The 18,209-nt window shown below is 42.8% G+C and overlaps 2 protein-coding genes across 5 annotated transcripts in view; both read right to left on the reverse strand.

The window, feature by feature from the left end:
* LOC308395936 (NACHT, LRR and PYD domains-containing protein 3-like) overlaps window positions 1-18,209 on the reverse strand; it is a 352,248-nt gene that overhangs the window by 147,592 nt on the left and 186,447 nt on the right. The window lies entirely within an intron of this gene.
* Window positions 960-16,444, reverse strand: LOC308395410 (uncharacterized protein). Of its 4 annotated transcripts, none has more exons than XM_080880256.1 (4): window positions 16,218-16,444; window positions 14,217-14,282; window positions 13,830-13,935; window positions 960-4,243 (listed from the first exon to the last, which is right to left on the reverse strand). In XM_080880256.1, the coding sequence occupies exons 3-4, from the start codon at window positions 13,845-13,847 to the stop codon at window positions 2,786-2,788; spliced, it is 1,476 nt and encodes a 491-aa protein (XP_080736382.1). In that variant the 5' UTR covers window positions 13,848-13,935; window positions 14,217-14,282; window positions 16,218-16,444; the 3' UTR covers window positions 960-2,785. The 4 variants fall into 4 exon arrangements, with proteins under 4 accessions (XP_080736382.1, XP_080736383.1, XP_080736380.1 ...); XM_080880257.1 differs by lacking the exon at window positions 14,217-14,282 and having other exon boundaries at window positions 960-3,775; window positions 3,860-4,243; window positions 16,218-16,442; XM_080880254.1 differs by lacking the exon at window positions 14,217-14,282 and having other exon boundaries at window positions 16,218-16,443.

The following is an 18,209-nucleotide window of genomic DNA, read 5'->3' on the forward strand; positions in this document are numbered from 1 at the left end:
CACATGGATGATACAGCAGAGGATTGGGAGAATGTCATGTGGTCAGATGAAACCAAAGTAGAACTTTGTGGTATAAACTCAACTCGTCGTGTTTGGAGGACAAAGAATACTGAGTTGCATCCCAAGAACACCATACCTACTGTGAAGCATGGGGGTGGAAACATCATGCTATGGGGCTGTTTTTCTGCCAAGGGGACAGGACGACTGATCCGTGTTAAGGACAGAATGAATGGGGCCATGTATCGTGAGATTTTGAGCCAAAACCTCCTTCCATCAGTGAGAACTTTGAAGATGAAATGAGGCTGGGTCTTCCAACATGACAATGATCCAAAACACACCGCCCGGGCAACAAAGGAGTGGCTCCGTAAGAAGCATTTGAAAGTCCTGGAGTGGCCTAGCCAGTCTCCAGACCTCAACCCCATAGAAAATCTGTGGCGGGAGTTGAAGGTCCGTGTTGCTCGGCGACAGCCCCAAAACATCACTGCTCTCGAGAAGATCTGCATGGAGGAATGGGCCAAAATACCAGCTACTGTGTGTGCAAACCTGGTAAAGACCTATAGTAAACGTTTGACCTCTGTTATTGCCAACAAAGGTTATGTTACAAAGTATTGAGTTGTATTTTTGTTATTGACCAAATACTTATTTTCCACCCTGATTTACGAATAAATTATTTACAAATCCTACCATGTGGATTCATGGATTTTTTTTTCACATTCTGTCTCTCACAGTTGAAGTGTACCTCTGGTGCAAATTACTGACCTCTGTCATCATTTTAGGTGGGGGAACTTGCACAATCGGTGGCTGACTAAATACTTTTTTGCCCCACTGTAAACAACAATTATAACTAAACAATTTGAGATAATGTTAGTTTCCATTAACATTAAATTAGGTTACTGAATTGGCAAACACCTTCCTATTAACATTACCCATTTTACCCCAATAACTAAAGAAATTAGCACTTGCAGGTCAAAACCTTTATTCAAGAGATGCAAAAATAACATTGATACAGTGACTGTCAAAAATTACAGCACTGATCATACTGTGACATGTTGGTTCAAAACAGCACACTTAGAAATATTCAACGTTCTTTACTTCAACTGAATGAAACTGAAAACACCATTTCACACGACCCATATGTGATATTTAGACTGTATAACTGTTCACGCTACATCTCTTCACTAGTAAAAGAAAGAAAAAATACAAAGAGAAATTTAAAAATGCTGCCAAAATGCTGCACAGAGCAAAAGGAAAAACAAACAACAACAACAAAAATGGCCCTGTCCTCATGGCTGATGACGTGCAACCCCATGACCCAATCTGGGGCAGTGATGTACCAGCGGAGTTCAAGTTGTGGACCACCGGACAGAAGGTCCTGCACTCACTGTTCCCATGGGTCGGAACTGGAAAAAACACGTTAAGAATTGAGACTCTTGACTACCGATTTGGACTTTTCCTGAACAGCTCAACAAAGATAAATAAGGCTCAGAATGAGGAAATCGACACGCTCAGAATAGTGGTCATGCAACACAGGGTCGCCCTGGACATGATTCTCGCTGAGAGAGGGGGCCTCTGTGTCTTATTCAACACCACTTGTTGCACCTATATCCCGGACAACGTGCACTCCTTGACCATGACCACCGCCCTAGACAAGTTGCGACAACTGAGTAATGCGCAGCAACAAGACTATGTCACGAACAATGAGGACTGGCTGACCTGGCTGCTGAGCGGCAGCTGGAAGACCCTCGTGATAAAAGGACTCGTACTGATAGGAGTTCTGCTTCTATTATTATGCTTGTTTTCTATATGTATCCTACCATGCATAAGATCCATGATTGACAAAATGGTACAGGCCACAGTAATTACCTATGTTGGACTGCCACTAGAAGATGAACCGGATGTAGAAGATTTAGTATAGAAACACACACACACATACTGAATGATGCTACAATTGAAAATGTTATAAGCAAGTGATTGTTGGCTGATAATAAAGTATGATTAAGTGAAAAATATTAACATCAGGAGGGGATGTTAAAGAAGAAACGCTTTAATGAGTTTTATGTTGCATTAAAGTATATGTTCATATTTTACTCTTAATAGGAAAAGAACCAAATGTACTACTCGCTCTGTTTATAGAAAGAGGAAGTTCACCCTATGACATTTATACGAACTTAGACACACACACATATATGCAAAATTAGAGGAAACTGCTATGCTTGTTTCACCCTGCTATAAATAATAAACGACTACTGCAGCTCGGTGTGAGTCCTCTCTGAGCCCTCACCCGTGCAGCACGTTAACCGTCTCCAAGTGTCTCAGTGTTGTTTATTCACCTGTTTGATAACTGTAAATCTCTGACAACAGTTTATTTGTACCATCTTCACGTGAACACATTCAAGAACATAACAGATGAAGAAACATTAAAAACTTCCACACTACATAAAGCAAGAAAAATAGTTTTTCTTTCAGGTGGTTTCAGAAAAACAGAAACATCAAACATATCCAAGACTCTCTTTGAAAGAACTAAAAACCTTTGTTCTCATGGTCCAATCATGAGTGAACTCCCCGATGAAGCCTTGTGTGCTAAAACATGTCAGAGTTTTAAAGGTTAAACATGAGTTTCCAAAACGTTTTGCTGGAGAACAATGAACTATTTGACTGAGTTTCAATCATTTACAGACGAGCAAAACCAGGACAGAGAAAAAAGGACAAAACTGACTCAGTAAAAAACAGAAAAGAAGATCCCATGTAGATCTGTATTATGTAGAAGTTCAGCCCAGCAACCAGTTCAGTTCAACACAAGTTTAAATGATTCTATCTGAACTCTGTGGAGCCTGATCTCAAGCTTTTTGAGTCTGACACAGAAACCAGAGGATCTTTCTGTGTCTTCAGATTCACTGTGATCCAGTGATGGGAGTGATTTCAGCCCTGAGTGATCGCGCTGATGTTTGCACAGAGCAGACAATGAGGTGAATGTTTGGGCACACTGGTCACAGCTGTAGTTTCCTTCCATGTGTGCACGTTCATGAATGTTACGATGACCTGACTGTGAGAAGCTTCTCTCACAGTAGCTGCACTTGTAGAGTCTCTTTCTGGTGTGGATCTGTTGGTGTCGTCTCAGGTGACGTGGAGATTTAAAAGTCTTCTCACACAGGTCACATTGATAAGGTCTCTCCTCAGTGTGGGTAAATATGTGTTGTTGTAACTGTGTGTCTGTTGTAAAGTATTTGCCACACTGTTCACAGCAGTACACATCATGTCTGGTGTGAATGCGTAGGTGTGTATTTCGGCTCTCTCTCTGGCTGAAAGTTTTTCCACAGATGTCACAGCTGTATGCCTTAATTCCAGAGTGGGTAACTAGATGCCTCTGTAAGCTGCTACTTTGAGTAAAAGCTCTGCCACACTGATCACAGCTGTACGCTTTAACTCCACTGTGGATGAGTTGGTGTGTTTTTAGGGAATGCTCCCAGGAAAAAGACTTTCCACACAAGTCACAGCTGAACGGTCTCTCTCCAGTGTGGATGACCTGATGCTGTTTTAGTTTATCCCTCACAGTAAAACCCTTCCCACACTCGTCACAGCTGTATGCCTTAATTCCAGAGTGGGTAACTAGATGCTTCTGTAAGTGGCTACTGCGAGTAAAAGCTCTGCCACACTGATCACAGCTGTACGCTTTAACTCCACTGTGGATGAGTTGGTGTGTTTTTAGGGAATCCTTCCAGGAAAAAGACTTTCCACACAAGTCACAGCTGAACGGTCTCTCTCCAGTGTGGATGACCTGATGCTGTTTTAGTGAAGCCCTCACAGTAAAACCCTTCCCACACAAGTCACAGCTGAACGGTCTCTCTCCAGTGTGGATGACCTGATGCTGTTTTAGTGAAGCCCTCACAGTAAAACCCTTCCCACACTCGTCACAGCTGTATGGCTTAATTCCAGAGTGGGTAACTAGATGCTTCTGTAAGTGGCTACTGTGAGTAAAAGCTCTGCCACACTGATCACAGCTGTACGCTTTAACTCCACTGTGGATGAGTTGGTGTGTTTTTAGGTAACCCTTCAAGGAAAAAGACTTTCCACACAAGTCACAGCTGAACGGTCTCTCTCCAGTGTGGATGACCTGATGCCGTTTTAGTTTAGCCTTCACAGTAAAACCCTTCCCACACTCGTCACAGGTGTGTTTTTTCTCTCCCTTTCTTCTGTGAGGTTTGTCGGCCTCCTGAGAGCGCTGACTTCTGCCTCCATGTTGGTCCTGCAGTGACAGAGATACAAACAGAGGCAGTGAGTGAAATGCAGTCGTGGAACAAACTCAACCTTCAAACTCCCTTAACACTAGTTTTAAACCTGAAGGTGGAGCGTGGCACCAAACACCTTAAAGGTCTCTTATCCCCACCTGCTGGTAGTTCTAACACATTACATCCAACCTGCTGTTAAAGATAATTCATGACTGTTCAAACACTAAAATCATGCACACACACACACACACACATTATTTTATAATTTAGATTATTTTGTTGTTTCCTATTACATATTTCTATAATTTGTATAGATTTATACAGAATTATTCAGTGATAATAAATCCTATGTTTGTTTATTCTAAAGGAACCCCGTTAGCTTCCACAACAGATGTTGCTCGTCTTCCGTCAAATACTCACATAAAATATTACACAATAAAGTGGATTCAAGATATCCACATAATTTCACTCTTACATCCACAGTGAGGTTTCACAATTGTTCAAATATAAGCAATCAATAATAATAATAATAATAATAATAATAATATCAGTAACATTGAGGCACATTACACAAATTTCAAAAACAAATCGTGTCTTACAATATTTACAACAACTAAAAGCTCTGTAAATCGGCTTTTAAGTGTTCATTGAAGTTTTGAATAATTCTCTAATTTTTTAAGGCAACTTATTCCACTTAAAAGTTGCTCTAAATGTAACAGTTTTACAAAACGTTACTTTTAACTCGAGCATTTACTAAATTGCAGTTTGTTGAAAACTGTGTAATATGATGATGTATTTCATCTGGATACTGCAGCTGAGCAGAATAAATGTGGTGTGTTTAACAGAATTGCTTTCTTTAGAACTACAAGTAAGCCATAGGATACTTTAGCCTGTACAGGAAGCCAAGGAAGATTATTGTGCATTTTATCAATATTAGTATAGTATGAACATCTTCACACTAATCTGGACGCCTTATTCTGGACTAACTGAAGTCTGTTAAGATCTGTCTTATTAGCTGCTGACCAAATGATTGAACAATACTCCAGATGAGACATTACTAGTGCATTAATGACATCTTTCATAATGAAGAAGTGATACACAAAGAGCATTTCATAGCCATAGCTATGCCTTGTCGGCAGAGTTATGTGACATTAGTGATGTTTGTGCTTTCAGTGTTTACTTGATTTTAAAGCCTTTAAATATACGCCGTTCAATAGTCGACCTTAATCTGACAGAGATTGTGATGATTTTGTGGATAATTAAAGTCAGTCATATATCCACAAACACAACAAGCTGAAAGTCAGTGATGCTGCTCGGTTTGCAGTCCTGAATATCACAGCACAAGCAGGATTCACTGCACTGTTAATGTGAGCTATGTTATATTGCTGCCTCTGTTCGGTGGTGTCGAGCCAAACGGACTTTAACGTGTGTTTGAACGAGCTGACGGTTCACTCGTTAAGCTGAAAGAAAGATGCTTTAATCACAGCAGTCACACATGTGTCCACTGCACCATCTGGAACTCTTCTTGTTTACACTCGTAATAACACAAACACTAAATCCTGCTTCTCTGGTGCTGTTGTGTAGCAGTGTGTACACCTGAGACTGTCACCTGTCTGTCTGTCCTGCACTCTCTCTCTGTTTCTTTCTCTCTGATTGTGGAATAAAAGTATGAACATGTGTTTATAAGTTACACTTGTGTTTGAATCCTGCAGCTTATCACACATTTGATTTCTATGTGTGACGACTGCAAGTGTCCAGAGTGAGGACAGACTGAGGGACCCACTGCTGCACATCATCTGTGAGGCTTTGCAGCCCTGATGATCCACCAGGACAAACTCAGCAGTGTGTGAGGAAGAGGAGGAGGAAGAGCCAGCAGCAGCTGACAGATGGAGAGAATAGACAGACTGTTCCCTGTTTGTGAAGCACTGCTAGAATAGGACTGCTAGTTGCAGTTCTATGAAGCTTTGAGTATTTTGGATCAGTAGCTGCTGTGTTTGTTGCATCATATTGCTGTAACTGTTTATATGCTTTATATATTCTGACCTAAGTTGATCTATAGTGTTACATCATATTCTAGGATGTTATGTGTTTGTAGACTTTCTGCCCAGTTTGACCCATTTAGCAGACGTCAGCCTGTTTAAGGCTCTGATATCTATTCTGTGTGACTTACAGCAGTTATGACATGGTCTGATTTTCTCACCCAATAAAGGAATATTTAATATATCAGTCGACTCTTCATTCTATCAGACACAGTTATCACAGCTCCTACATTTGCTTTTTACACATATATGTAAGCATTGAGCCAAATTTAGTACCAACATATTAAAAGAACAATATTTGTCTCTTATATATGATACATCTGTATACACACTGTCACAGATACTTGTCTGTGAGTGAAGTGATTAATATAATAACTATAATATTGGCCATATTATATTTACATTACCACAGTGAGATGACTTTAGTCTCATGAACAACATCAGCTAATTGTTATTTACTAGCTAATCTTAAACGACTGTTCAGCACAGAAATGAAGCCCAAGAATCATGTTTCACAGTCCTGTGGTCTCAGCCTCAGATACTCATCAAATCACACAGAGCTCATGTAGAAACAAATGAACTAAATATGTTCTCCTTCATTTCTGTCAAACAAAGCTGTATGAAACGTTTCCAGCTGTTAGTATCATGGTTGCTAGGCAACCTGGGCAGCGCGACGGAGGCTAGACGTCCCATTTCACGAGCCTACGAGCCTCGCACTTCGGCCTTAGCGGTCTTTGAGTACGCGGCCCTTGAGGACTTTAAAGCTGCAGAACCTGAATCGGGATACAGCCATGATGATCTCCAGCCTCGTGCTCGCCAACATTCTCACCTGAGTTAAGAAGACGATCACTGAAATGGTCTCAGCAGGTCCTTTGATGACAGCAATGAAATGCAGTGGTAAGGCTTTTTGGGGATTAAGTTCGTTTTCATGGCAAAGAAGGACGATGCAGTTCATCTGATCACTCCTCATAACATTCTGGAGTGCAGGCAAAATGCTATTATAAAAACTTAACAGCAACTTCTCCAGGTTCCAATATTTATGCAATTCTCAAACCTTTTGGCCACGACTGTATAACCTCTTCTGAAGTTTAGTGGATATTATACATGGTTATGCTCAGGATGTGTCGGCCAGTTTCCACTGGAAACGCCTTTTGGTTAAACTGTCAGCGAGGAATTTGCATTTGCACGGTTACATTTTTATATAACTTTAATGCACATAAACAACAGCTGCTTGTCTCGTGTCAATTATATCGTCAGCTACATCGTTATGGCAAATGTTCAAATGTATACAGGGAGTGCAGAATTATTAGGCAAATGAGTATTTTGTCCACATCATCCTCTTCATGCATGTTGTCTTACTCCAAGCTGTATAGGCTCGAAAGTCTACTACCAATTAAGCATATTAGGTGATGTGCATCTCTGTAATGAGAAGGGGTGTGGTCTAATGACATCAACACCCTATATCAGGTGTGCAGAATTATTAGGCAACGGGTCAAAAGAAGGACTTGACAGGCTCAGAAAAGTCAAAAATAGTGAGATATCTTGCAGAGGGATGCAGCAGTCTCAAAATTGCAAAGCTTCTGAAGCGTGATCATCGAACAATCAAGCGTTTCATTCAAAATAGTCAACAGGGTCGCAAGAAGCGTGTGGAAAAACCAAGGCGCAAAATAACTGCCCATGAACTGAGAAAAGTCAAGCGTGCAGCTGCCAAGATGCCACTTGCCACCAGTTTGGCCATATTTCAGAGCTGCAACATCACTGGAGTGCCCAAAAGCACAAGGTGTGCAATACTCAGAGACATGGCCAAGGTAAGAAAGGCTGAAAGACGACCACCACTGAACAAGACACACAAGATGACGGTGCGTGAACAACACGAGGCTCAGTGTCTCTCCAGAATCTGCTATTTAGCGGTTTTTTTATCTACTTTTAACCGGATTATTCATCCAGAATTGCTGTGCGTTGCTGACCTACAGCAGACAGGAGCTTCTGGACATCTGGACTCACAACTCCAACAGTTTTATCGCCGATCTCCGACTCATCCCAGAGATCTCCAGAACACCGGAGGCTGCCCACTCTCCCCGGCCGGGCAGAAGTGCACGCAGACGGCGCCGAGATCGTAAACAAAGGCGAGGTAGGCGCGGAGGGCTACGGGCTAAGCTAAAGCTAACACCACACCAGCTGCCTTTACCCATTATTTTCCTCGCCAATGTCCGTTCTCTGGCAAACAAAATGGATGAGATACGGCTCTCCATCACTAACAACAGACGGATTATGGACTCAAATGTCATGTTTTTCACCGAAACATGGTTGAACAACAGCTGCCCGGACAATGCTATCGAGTTAGCAGGACGCCACACACACCGAGCCGACAGGCTAGCAGATGACTCCGGCAAGACCAGAGGTGGAGGTTTGTGCATTTATATTAACAATGCTTGGTGCATGAACTCCACTACTACTGAGAGTCACTGCTCACCTAATGCGGAGTTTTTAATGGTCAAATGCAGACCTTATTATCTCCCCAGAGAATTCACTTCGATCATACTCACTGCCGTGTATATACCCCCCGACGCTAATGCTAGGTTGGCCATGAAAGAACTTTCTGCAGCCATTAACAAACACCAGAATAAACACCCCGAGGCTGCTTTTATTGTTGCTGGCGACTTCAACCACACCAACTTAAAGACAGTCCTCCCCAGATTCCACCAACATGTCTCCTGCCACACCAGAGGAGACAAGACTTTAGACCATGTGTATTCCAACCTGGCTGGAGCCTACAAAGCCACACCCCTCCCCCACATTGGACAATCGGACCATCTCTCCCTGTTCCTCACACCTCGGTATTCACCGCTCATCCAACGTGTGAAACCTGCTGTGAGGACAATTAAAGTGTGGCCAGAGGGGACAGACGCAGTGCTCCAGGACAGATTTAAAAACACAGACTGGAATATGTTCACCCACACAGACCTAGACCAGTACGCCTCATCTGTACTGGATCACATCTCCGAAACCACAGACAGTGTCACCACCCAGAAACAGATCACCATGTACCCCAACCAGAAGCCTTGGATGAACCGGGATGTTCGTCTCCTCCTGAAGGCCCGCAACACCGCCTTTAGGTCAGGAGATGCACACGCCCACAGCACAGCCAGGGCTAATCTAAAGAAGGGCATCAAAAAAGCCAAACACCATTACAAAAAGAAGGTAGAAGAACACTTCTCCAACTCCAACCCCCGACGCATGTGGCAAGGACTCCAGACCATTACAGACTACAGGACCACCAAACCCTCCCCCGCATCGGACGCGGACGCCAGACCACCAACCTCTGACTCTCTCCCCCACCGATGTAGGAGCGGTGCTGAACAGGATCAATGTCCACAAGGCTGCGGGTCCTGATGGCATCCCCGGGTGTGTTCTCAGAGCGCAGGGCTCTAGACTAACTTTTTGCCATGGGCATACCGTATGGCACAAAAGTTAGGCGCACACAAATTTTATAATAATTTATATAATATAATGTGTTTTTCTGGATACACTGTGCTTTTTCAGCATTCAAAGATTGATGACACCGTGTCAGAGCACTGGCTATGAATTTCAGAAGGATCAGGCCTTAACAGAAAAGTTAGCAATAGTTCTTTTCCTATTACAGCTACATCCACGTCTGTCGTGCCGAGGCTGCTCATAGGGCTGGGTATCATCACTGATTTCTATAATCCACTTGATTCCGGTTTTCAAAGTCCCGATTCGATTCAACTTAGCCTCAGACAGTCAGAAATATTATAATTCTGATCATTTATCAGTACTGACTTCATCAGAATTGTGAACATCACAGCAGATGCCTTTGTGTGAAAGTAACTGAGAATAAAACACAGAAAAACATGAAGGAGATTTTCCTGGTCTGGCTTTTTATAGCAGATAACCTTAAAAATATTCTACAATGTTCTGCATATAAAGTTTAAATTTCTTCAGTTTTGAACAACAGAAAAAAATAGGCTTTCTTGTCCGAGGTCATTTAAGTGAAGAAAAGAAAAAGAAAAGAAAAAGACAGCAGCCACAGCGCTGTAAACAACGGTAGACTGGTGGGTAATAAGCGAATGAATAATACAGAAAACAGAGATTGGAGACGGAAACTGTTCTTGAAGTACAGAGAGAGAGAGAGAGAGAGCTAGCTGTGCATGAAGTGTGATTTTAATAGTCGTGGAAGCAAAACAGCAAAATTCAGCTCGGTGAATTTTGGTTGGAGAGACAAAACCTGCAGCTCAGAATCAGCGCAAAAAGACGTAATCACAGCGCGGACCGGACGCATCAGGATCGCTAAGCTCCGACAGCGTGTCCGTCTGCGGGCCGTCGGGTGAGAAAGCCGAGAAAGACAAAGCTGATTCTGATGCGTTGGCTCTGTGTTTACGTCTTTGTGTGGAGTCCGTGTACCTGCTCTCATCTGCTGTTTGGTTGTTGTTGAAATGGTTTTGTGAGCTTTAATCTGAGAATCTGGCGTTTCTGGCAAAACACAGTTATATTTAAAAGTCGATTCAGGATTTAATGAATTGATATCGCTTTATTCAAGCTACTCACCTCCCACTTCCACCTGCACTTTCAACTGGACCACGGCCAATCAGAGAGGTCCCGCCCCTTACTATCTCTGATTGGTTTAGTCCACGATAGGGGCAAAATGTGTGTCTGTTGTTGACCACAGGGAAGGTTGCAGATTTTTTTTTTTTGCTACCCGAACAGTTGGTCGCACAGGTGCAACCAAATATTTTTTTTTTTTAGTCGCACCACTGAAAAATTTGGTCGCATTTGCGACCAAATTGGTCGCACTCTAGAGCCCTGGAGCGTGTTCTGGGGAGCTTGCAGGAGTGCTCACAGACATATTCAACCTGTCCTTGGCCCACGCTGTGGTACCGGCCTGCTTCAAATCCACCTCCATCGTCCCGATACCCAAAAACTCCAACCCATCTTGCCTCAATGACTACCGCCCAGTAGCACTCACCCCCATCATCACTAAGTGCTTAGAGCAGCTGGTCCTAGCACACTTCAAATCCTGTCTCCCCCCCACCCTGGACCCCCACCAATTCGCATACCGCCAGAACAGGAGCACAGAGGATGCAGTCTCCATCGCACTGCACTCTGTCCTCTCACACCTGGACAACAACAACACCTACGCCAGAATGCTGTTTATAGACTTCAGTTCAGCATTCAATACAATCCACCCCTCACAACTCATCAGGAAACTGACAGACCTGGGCATCAGCTCCCTCATCTGCAAATGGTTACTGGACTTCCTGACCAACCGCCCCCAAGCTGCAAAAGAAAGGGAGCATGCATGGCAAAACATAGCCGACAGAGTCAATGCGTGAGTGTTAATCTAAACATTGATCTAGGGATTTCCACCCATTTAACACGTTATTTATTATATTTTATTTTTTATTTTATACATTTTATTTTGTGACGTGATGTGAGCGCAGGTGCAACCCAACAGGCCCCAAACGTTCCTGGCAGCAAGTAAAAATGAAATATAAAAATATAGTCCAAACAGGTAAGGTGTAATTGTATTATGAGCCATAATGCTTGGTCTGTTTGTCCGATGTAAATCAATTGCAGTTAGAGGCTACATTAATTTTCTTTCTGTAAGCACTTATTGAAATTATCTGAGCACATTACAAGTACATATTTGCTTACTCTGTATGCTCAAATGTGGCCCGTTATAGCCAACAGAAAAAAAGCGGAGGGAACTATGTACCTGCACATTAATGCTGTGGAAAGACTTCCTGTTCACATAGTCTCCTTCATTTACTGAAGGAGCAATGATTGGAATGTGAGTGCCATCTGTACAGCCAATCACGCCTGGGAACCGTGAGAATAAATGTAAAATTTAAGTAGTAGTTCAAGTATCACCACATCATACATTAAGTTTCGTTCATCCTGCTACCTGCAATTTTGTGGCATCCCTCTTTGATAAATCTTGTGGGTCTGTGACCGGGGAACACCACAGACGAGTACAGGAGACGTTTCAGTGCAACTGTAACATTCCTGACTGCCCGACAGACGGTAGCCTTGGAAACGTGCTCAGCGTCATCAATATTATACAGAAAGCTCCCGTTTGCAAGAAACCGAAGTGCAATACAAATAATATGTACAGAACTGAGAGGATGTCCGCGATGTGTCACATGAGGATGTTATTCAAATAACTTATAGATTGTGCTGAGACACGGTGACGTTCACACAGGAAATCATCAGGAAATGATAAAATGTCCAAACGCGCTCTGATCACTCTCTCCCGGCGGAGAGCTCTGCGGAGAATTTGGGCTTCAACATCTACTGGCTCTTCAAGGAAGGGGCACGCCATGTCTGACACTTCCTACTGTCAGGTTTCCGAGAAAGAGGCGGAGACAGTCAGGGTTAGTTGTAGTAAACCTGCTAGGGGGCAGGTTAGCTTCACGGAGTGTGTCGTCATAGTAACTCACTCAGGATGAATCTAAACGCGCTTTGTGAAACCGAAAACCCAGAGTTTTCTTTAACTCAGGGTATACTTACTCAGAGTTTGCACTAAACCGGCTTCCTGAAATAGGGCCCTGGACCCTCAAACACACAAGGTTTTATGGACTGATGAAATGAGAGTGAGTCTTGATGGGCCAGATGGATGGGCCCGTGGCTGGATTGGTAAAGGGCAGAGAGCTCCAGTCCCACTCAGACGCCAGCAAGGTGGAGGTGGAGTACTGGTTTGGGCTGGTATCATCAAAGATGAGCTTGTGGGGCCTTTTCGGGTTGAGGATGGAGTCAAGCTCAACTCCCAGTCCTACTGCCAGTTTCTGGAAGACACCTTCTTCAAGCAGTGGTACAGGAAGAAGTCTGCATCCTTCAAGAAAAACATGATTTTCATGCAGGACAATGCTCCATCACACGCGTCCAAGTACTCCACAGCGTGGCTGGCAAGAAAGGGTATAAAAGAAGAAAAACTAATGACATGGCCTCCTTGTTCACCTGGTCTGAACCCCATTGAGAACCTGTGGTCCATCATCAAATGTGAGATTTACAAGGAGGGAAAACAGTACACCTCTCTGAACAGTGTCTGGGAGGCTGTGGTTGCTGCTGCACGCAATGTTGATGGTGAACAGATCAAAACACTGACAGAATCCATGGATGGCAGGCTTTTGAGTGTCCTTGCAAAGAAAGGTGGCTATATTGGTCGCTGATTTGTTTTTGTTTTGTTTTTGAATGTCAGAAATGTATATTTGTGAATGTGGAGATGTTATATTGGTTTCACTGGTAAAAATAAATAATTGAAATGGGTATATATTTGTTTTTTGTTAAGTTGCCTAATAATTCTGCACAGTAATAGTCACCTGCACACACAGATATCCCCCTAAAATAGCTAAAACTAAAAACAAACTAAAAACTACTTCCACAAACATTCAGCTTTGATATTAATGAGTTTTTTGGGTTCATTGAGAACATGGTTGTTGTTCAATAATAAAATTATTCCTCAAAAATACAACTTGCCTAATAATTCTGCACTCCCTGTATATGGTGATAAATATCTTTGGTCATATGGTCCTGCTCTGTCTGTCACCTTCTGTGTTGAGCTCATTGTTTCCTCTGTAGTGGCTGAGCTGAGTCCAAGTAGCTGAAAATGTTCCTCTGCTGCTCCGTCAGACTCTCCTCCTCCTGCTGATCAGCTGGGACACAAAACAGATCTTTGTTAGGCTCCACACTGCACTGAAGAGTCAAAGTGTCTCATATGTTCATCTGACAAGTAAAAGAACACATTTTTGTTTCCCGAGGTGGGCAACTTGTTGGAAACAAACACAAAAGGTTTGAGCACTGATACCTGCCATTGCTGGCATTGAAAGATGCAACGCCAGCAATGTGGATTGTCAAGACTCAAACCAATCATCAAGCAAAGACAACAGGGATCATTTGTTTCTGTTTATTTAGCATTCACAGCATTTGTAGTTGCCTTCTGTGCAGGGGAAGTCCACGCACACTGTGTGGTACTGCCATCCGCAGAAGGTGCATTCAACCTCTGTAAGAGAAACGAGGTTGTCTGAGACTGAAATGATATTCACTAAAGAAGTGGTGATTTGTAAACCTTCACATTTTGATCCGGGACGTACTCTGCATGAAAACAAGCGCTCACTCTTCCTGCTCAACAAATGACAAGGGCGGAGCCTTATACCACGTGATACAGAAGCTGTGCCGTGTGATGCTAAAATTAGCAGGGAAAAAACAACGGAGAGCACGTCAGGGATGAGGAGAAAGTGACAGGAGAAAATCCGTCCCGGTCAACCACCCAAACATCAATAACGGGAACCTTATACAGCGCTTCCCTATACACGTCGAACTCCCGCAGGCACAAAGAAATTACGGAGGCTATCACTTATCAGCTGACCAAAGATATGGCTCCCATCAACACTGTGCAAAACGAGGGATTTAGGAAAACGATCAACACCCTAGACAAACGCTACACAGTGCTGTCCCGCAACTATTTTTCTATTGTTGCACTACCTGCTCTGTACACGCAGCGTCGAGCAACGGTGGAGACGGAATTTCAAGCAGGACAACATTTTGCTGCAACAACAAAACGTGAGACATTTGTTGTTTTTTGTTTATTTATTGTTATGAGAGAATCATGATCTCAATTCTAAGCCAAAAAATCGTGATTCTCATTTTATGCAAAATCGTGCAGCCCTAACATTAACACAAAACTATTGTTTCACCAGAGAAACACACATGAAGAGAGAGAGAGAGACAATAACAGCTACCAAACAGTCGTCATAATTCCTCACACAATGAGAAAAGGACAAATCAACAAGTAACAATGACTAATTAATATTAAAATCTGTAACATAATGTATTGTTTGGGGTTTAGTCTGATTGGTTCAGGATGAGCTGCCATTATCCAATCACACGTCTGCTTACCTGCATCTTTTCTCTTTTTTCTAACCTGAGCACCTGATGGCTTTGAACTTTTGTTGTCCATCTTCCATTGGTTTGAATTTTGCGCTCCAGTACAAACACAAATCCCCCAACCCGAGGATCAGCACAATTAACCTAACAGACCTACACCTTAGTTCACAGATTCACTTTGTCTAAGGTTGATTTCTGGGATTTCACACAACCCAGGATTCAGATCGTGAATCCATGATGGGCTTGGATTTACATCATTATAAATGAAATGTGCTCTACTTGGAAGCAGCCGGCCCCGCCCCTTTTGACGGGTTGTGTGAGACTTTAAATCATGAAACTGTAAATTATAAATTTAAATTGTTATTGATCCTTTACCCCGAGTCCTAAAGTGTAGATTTATTTTCTTACTCTTCTTATATTTATTGTTTGTTTACTTGCACCGCTGTAACTGCAGCCTCGTCGTCTCGTCTCTCTATATGCTGGACTGTCTGTAGCGGAGATGACAATAAAGTTTACTTTGACTTCAGCAGCGCGCAGGCGCACCGAGGGCTCTCGCGCTCACTTTATAGAATGTAGAAAAAACATGGGTGCAGATTATAAGTCTGTATCATAATATCTGTTTGTTGTTTTTATTTTGTTTTGCGAGTTGGTTATTAGATACCGCTCCAGCCAGCCAGAGACTCCCCGCCGCCCCGCCCTCTCCTCCCTGTGCCGCCAGCAGCAGGCGCACCTCGCAAACGGAGGGCGCCCTTACTCCCAGCAAATGGCTGATAGAAAACCAATCGGTGCCTACGAATTTCCCAATATGCGCTGGCATGACGTCGGGGAAGCATGGGTACGACCGATTCTTTTATTTTTTTCTTGCCCGTGATGCCCCCCCCCCCCCCCCCCACCACGATGCATTCTATTGGTTTGCACACTTACACACACCCAGCTGTGGTTTCCTGTTTTGCTGGACTCTGGAGAGCCCCGCCTTTAACGCTCTTCTCTCACAGAGAGCAACAGAAAACTTGGAAAAACTCCAGATTGACTGAACTCAGTTCAAAGTTACCTTGACACCTTTAGATGTGAGACGTAGTGATGGTCCGCTTGAAGCTGACGCTCCGGTGCGTGTGTCAGAAAGATCAACGCGCTGCTTCAGAAGCACCGTGTCGAGGCTTGATTCGTTTGGCCAGAGTCACGTGATCAGTGACGTCTGAAGCTTCGTTTAGAACGTACCTTTTTTTAAAATCGAACTTTATTGAAACACAATGAGTATACAACATACAAACAGATGAAGTTTACAAAAGAACAGAACATGAACATACAGAACCAGGAGTAAAAAAATTATGATATGAGGAGGCGAATAAAATCAACATATAAATATTGTTCTGAGAGGCTTTTTGTTGGTTGAGTCTGAAATTGATTGTATGTACAATTCATATCCTTATAAAAAGGCAGAAATATGGTGTTTTATTAATAAACTTACATTTATGGATATAAAATAGCTAAAAGTATTAACAAATATTTTATAAAAAACATTTATCATTCTTCCTGGGGAACTTAAAGAAACAGAATAAAACATTTTCCATCGTAAAGAAAACTCCCTTAAAATATGGACAATAACAAAACTGCTAAATTCTTCCAGAATCTCTGTGTAGAGGAACCAAAAGAGATGTGCCACAGTTTCTGGATGATCCCCACAGAAAGTTCAATTAGTATTTATGTCTCTTTTAAATGTTACCATATAGTGACTGGCTGGGTCACATTTATGAAGAATTTTATATGAGATTTCCTTCACCTTGTTCACAATTAGATATTTATGGGATCATCCAGACTGTCTTCCAGGTGATATCTGGAACATGTCGGTTCCAGTAAGATATTCTATATATGGGAGAGACATGATATCTTCTTGGAATAAACTACGTATTCTCTTATTGCTGTTACCAAGTTCCTGTGAAAAGCAGATTTTTCCCACTGCTGACTCAGCTGGATCAGGGAGAGTGACTGAGGCAGATATTGAGCTGTCAGTGTTTTTATATAACATTAAAGTCCCTGAGGGTATGGCACCAAGCACCATTGAGAATTCCCCAACACTGACGGGAAAATTATATAGTGTAAGGAATTCATTGTAAGTAAGTAGTGCTCCCTCGTTAAATTTTAAAACTTAGTAGCGGCCGCCATTGTTGGCAGCTGAAATTTGGCTGGGCCGCGCTATGAATTCTGGGATATGGTGGGCCACGAAGGACACACCCGACCCATCCTTCAAACTCGGGGGAATGAAGGACGCATTTGAAGGGGTCGAGGAATCGGGACAGCCTTCGTCGCCTGGCTGTGACGTCATCGGCCTTCAAATGCGGCCTCCGGAGGATGCAGCCGACGTTTTGGGACACAGCTTGTGTGTCTTTGTTGGTCATGTGACCTCCCAGGGACTACACATGGAAACGAGCAGTTTAGCTCAAATCTGGCAGGTTTCCATCGTCTGTTTTTGTCCTGATGTCCATGAACATGAACACTGTCCCTGTCAAACACGTCCAGATAATCTGATCCAGTGTTGTTCTTCTTCTGTGGTGTTTGTGATGGAGCAGCAGCTGCTGATCCTGATGTCCTCCACCAAGGGGGCAGCAAATTCAGCTGACTGTCATCATTTATTAAAAAGATGTAACAATGTGACATAATGCAATATAATAGTGTCAGTTACACATTGTGGGTTGCACTGTGGCCAGAATGGACATTACCTCCTGCCTAATGGAAGCTGTCAGCCATCCTGCAACCATGAATTAGATAAGCAGAAGTGAAGGGATTGTTAACAACAATTTAATAATAAAATGTAATGTGATAGTTGCACTTTATTAGCTCCCCACAATCGTATGAATAATAACCATGAATGCACTGCATGCTCATAGCAAGTTCTTTAGGTTTAAAGTGAGATCCTGCTTTAAAGGGCGCTTCATCTGCTGGGAATGACATGTTTCTTCTAGTATGTAAGGCTCAGCCCATCTTACTGGGACTTACTTTTGTAGATCCACATGCTCTAAACCTGGTGCTCCATGATTGGTGCAGA

The sequence above is a fragment of the Rhamphochromis sp. 'chilingali' genome (genome assembly GCF_963969265.1).
Source record: "Rhamphochromis sp. 'chilingali' genome assembly, chromosome: 1".
NCBI classification, from domain to species: Eukaryota; Metazoa; Chordata; class Actinopteri; order Cichliformes; family Cichlidae; genus Rhamphochromis; species Rhamphochromis sp. 'chilingali'.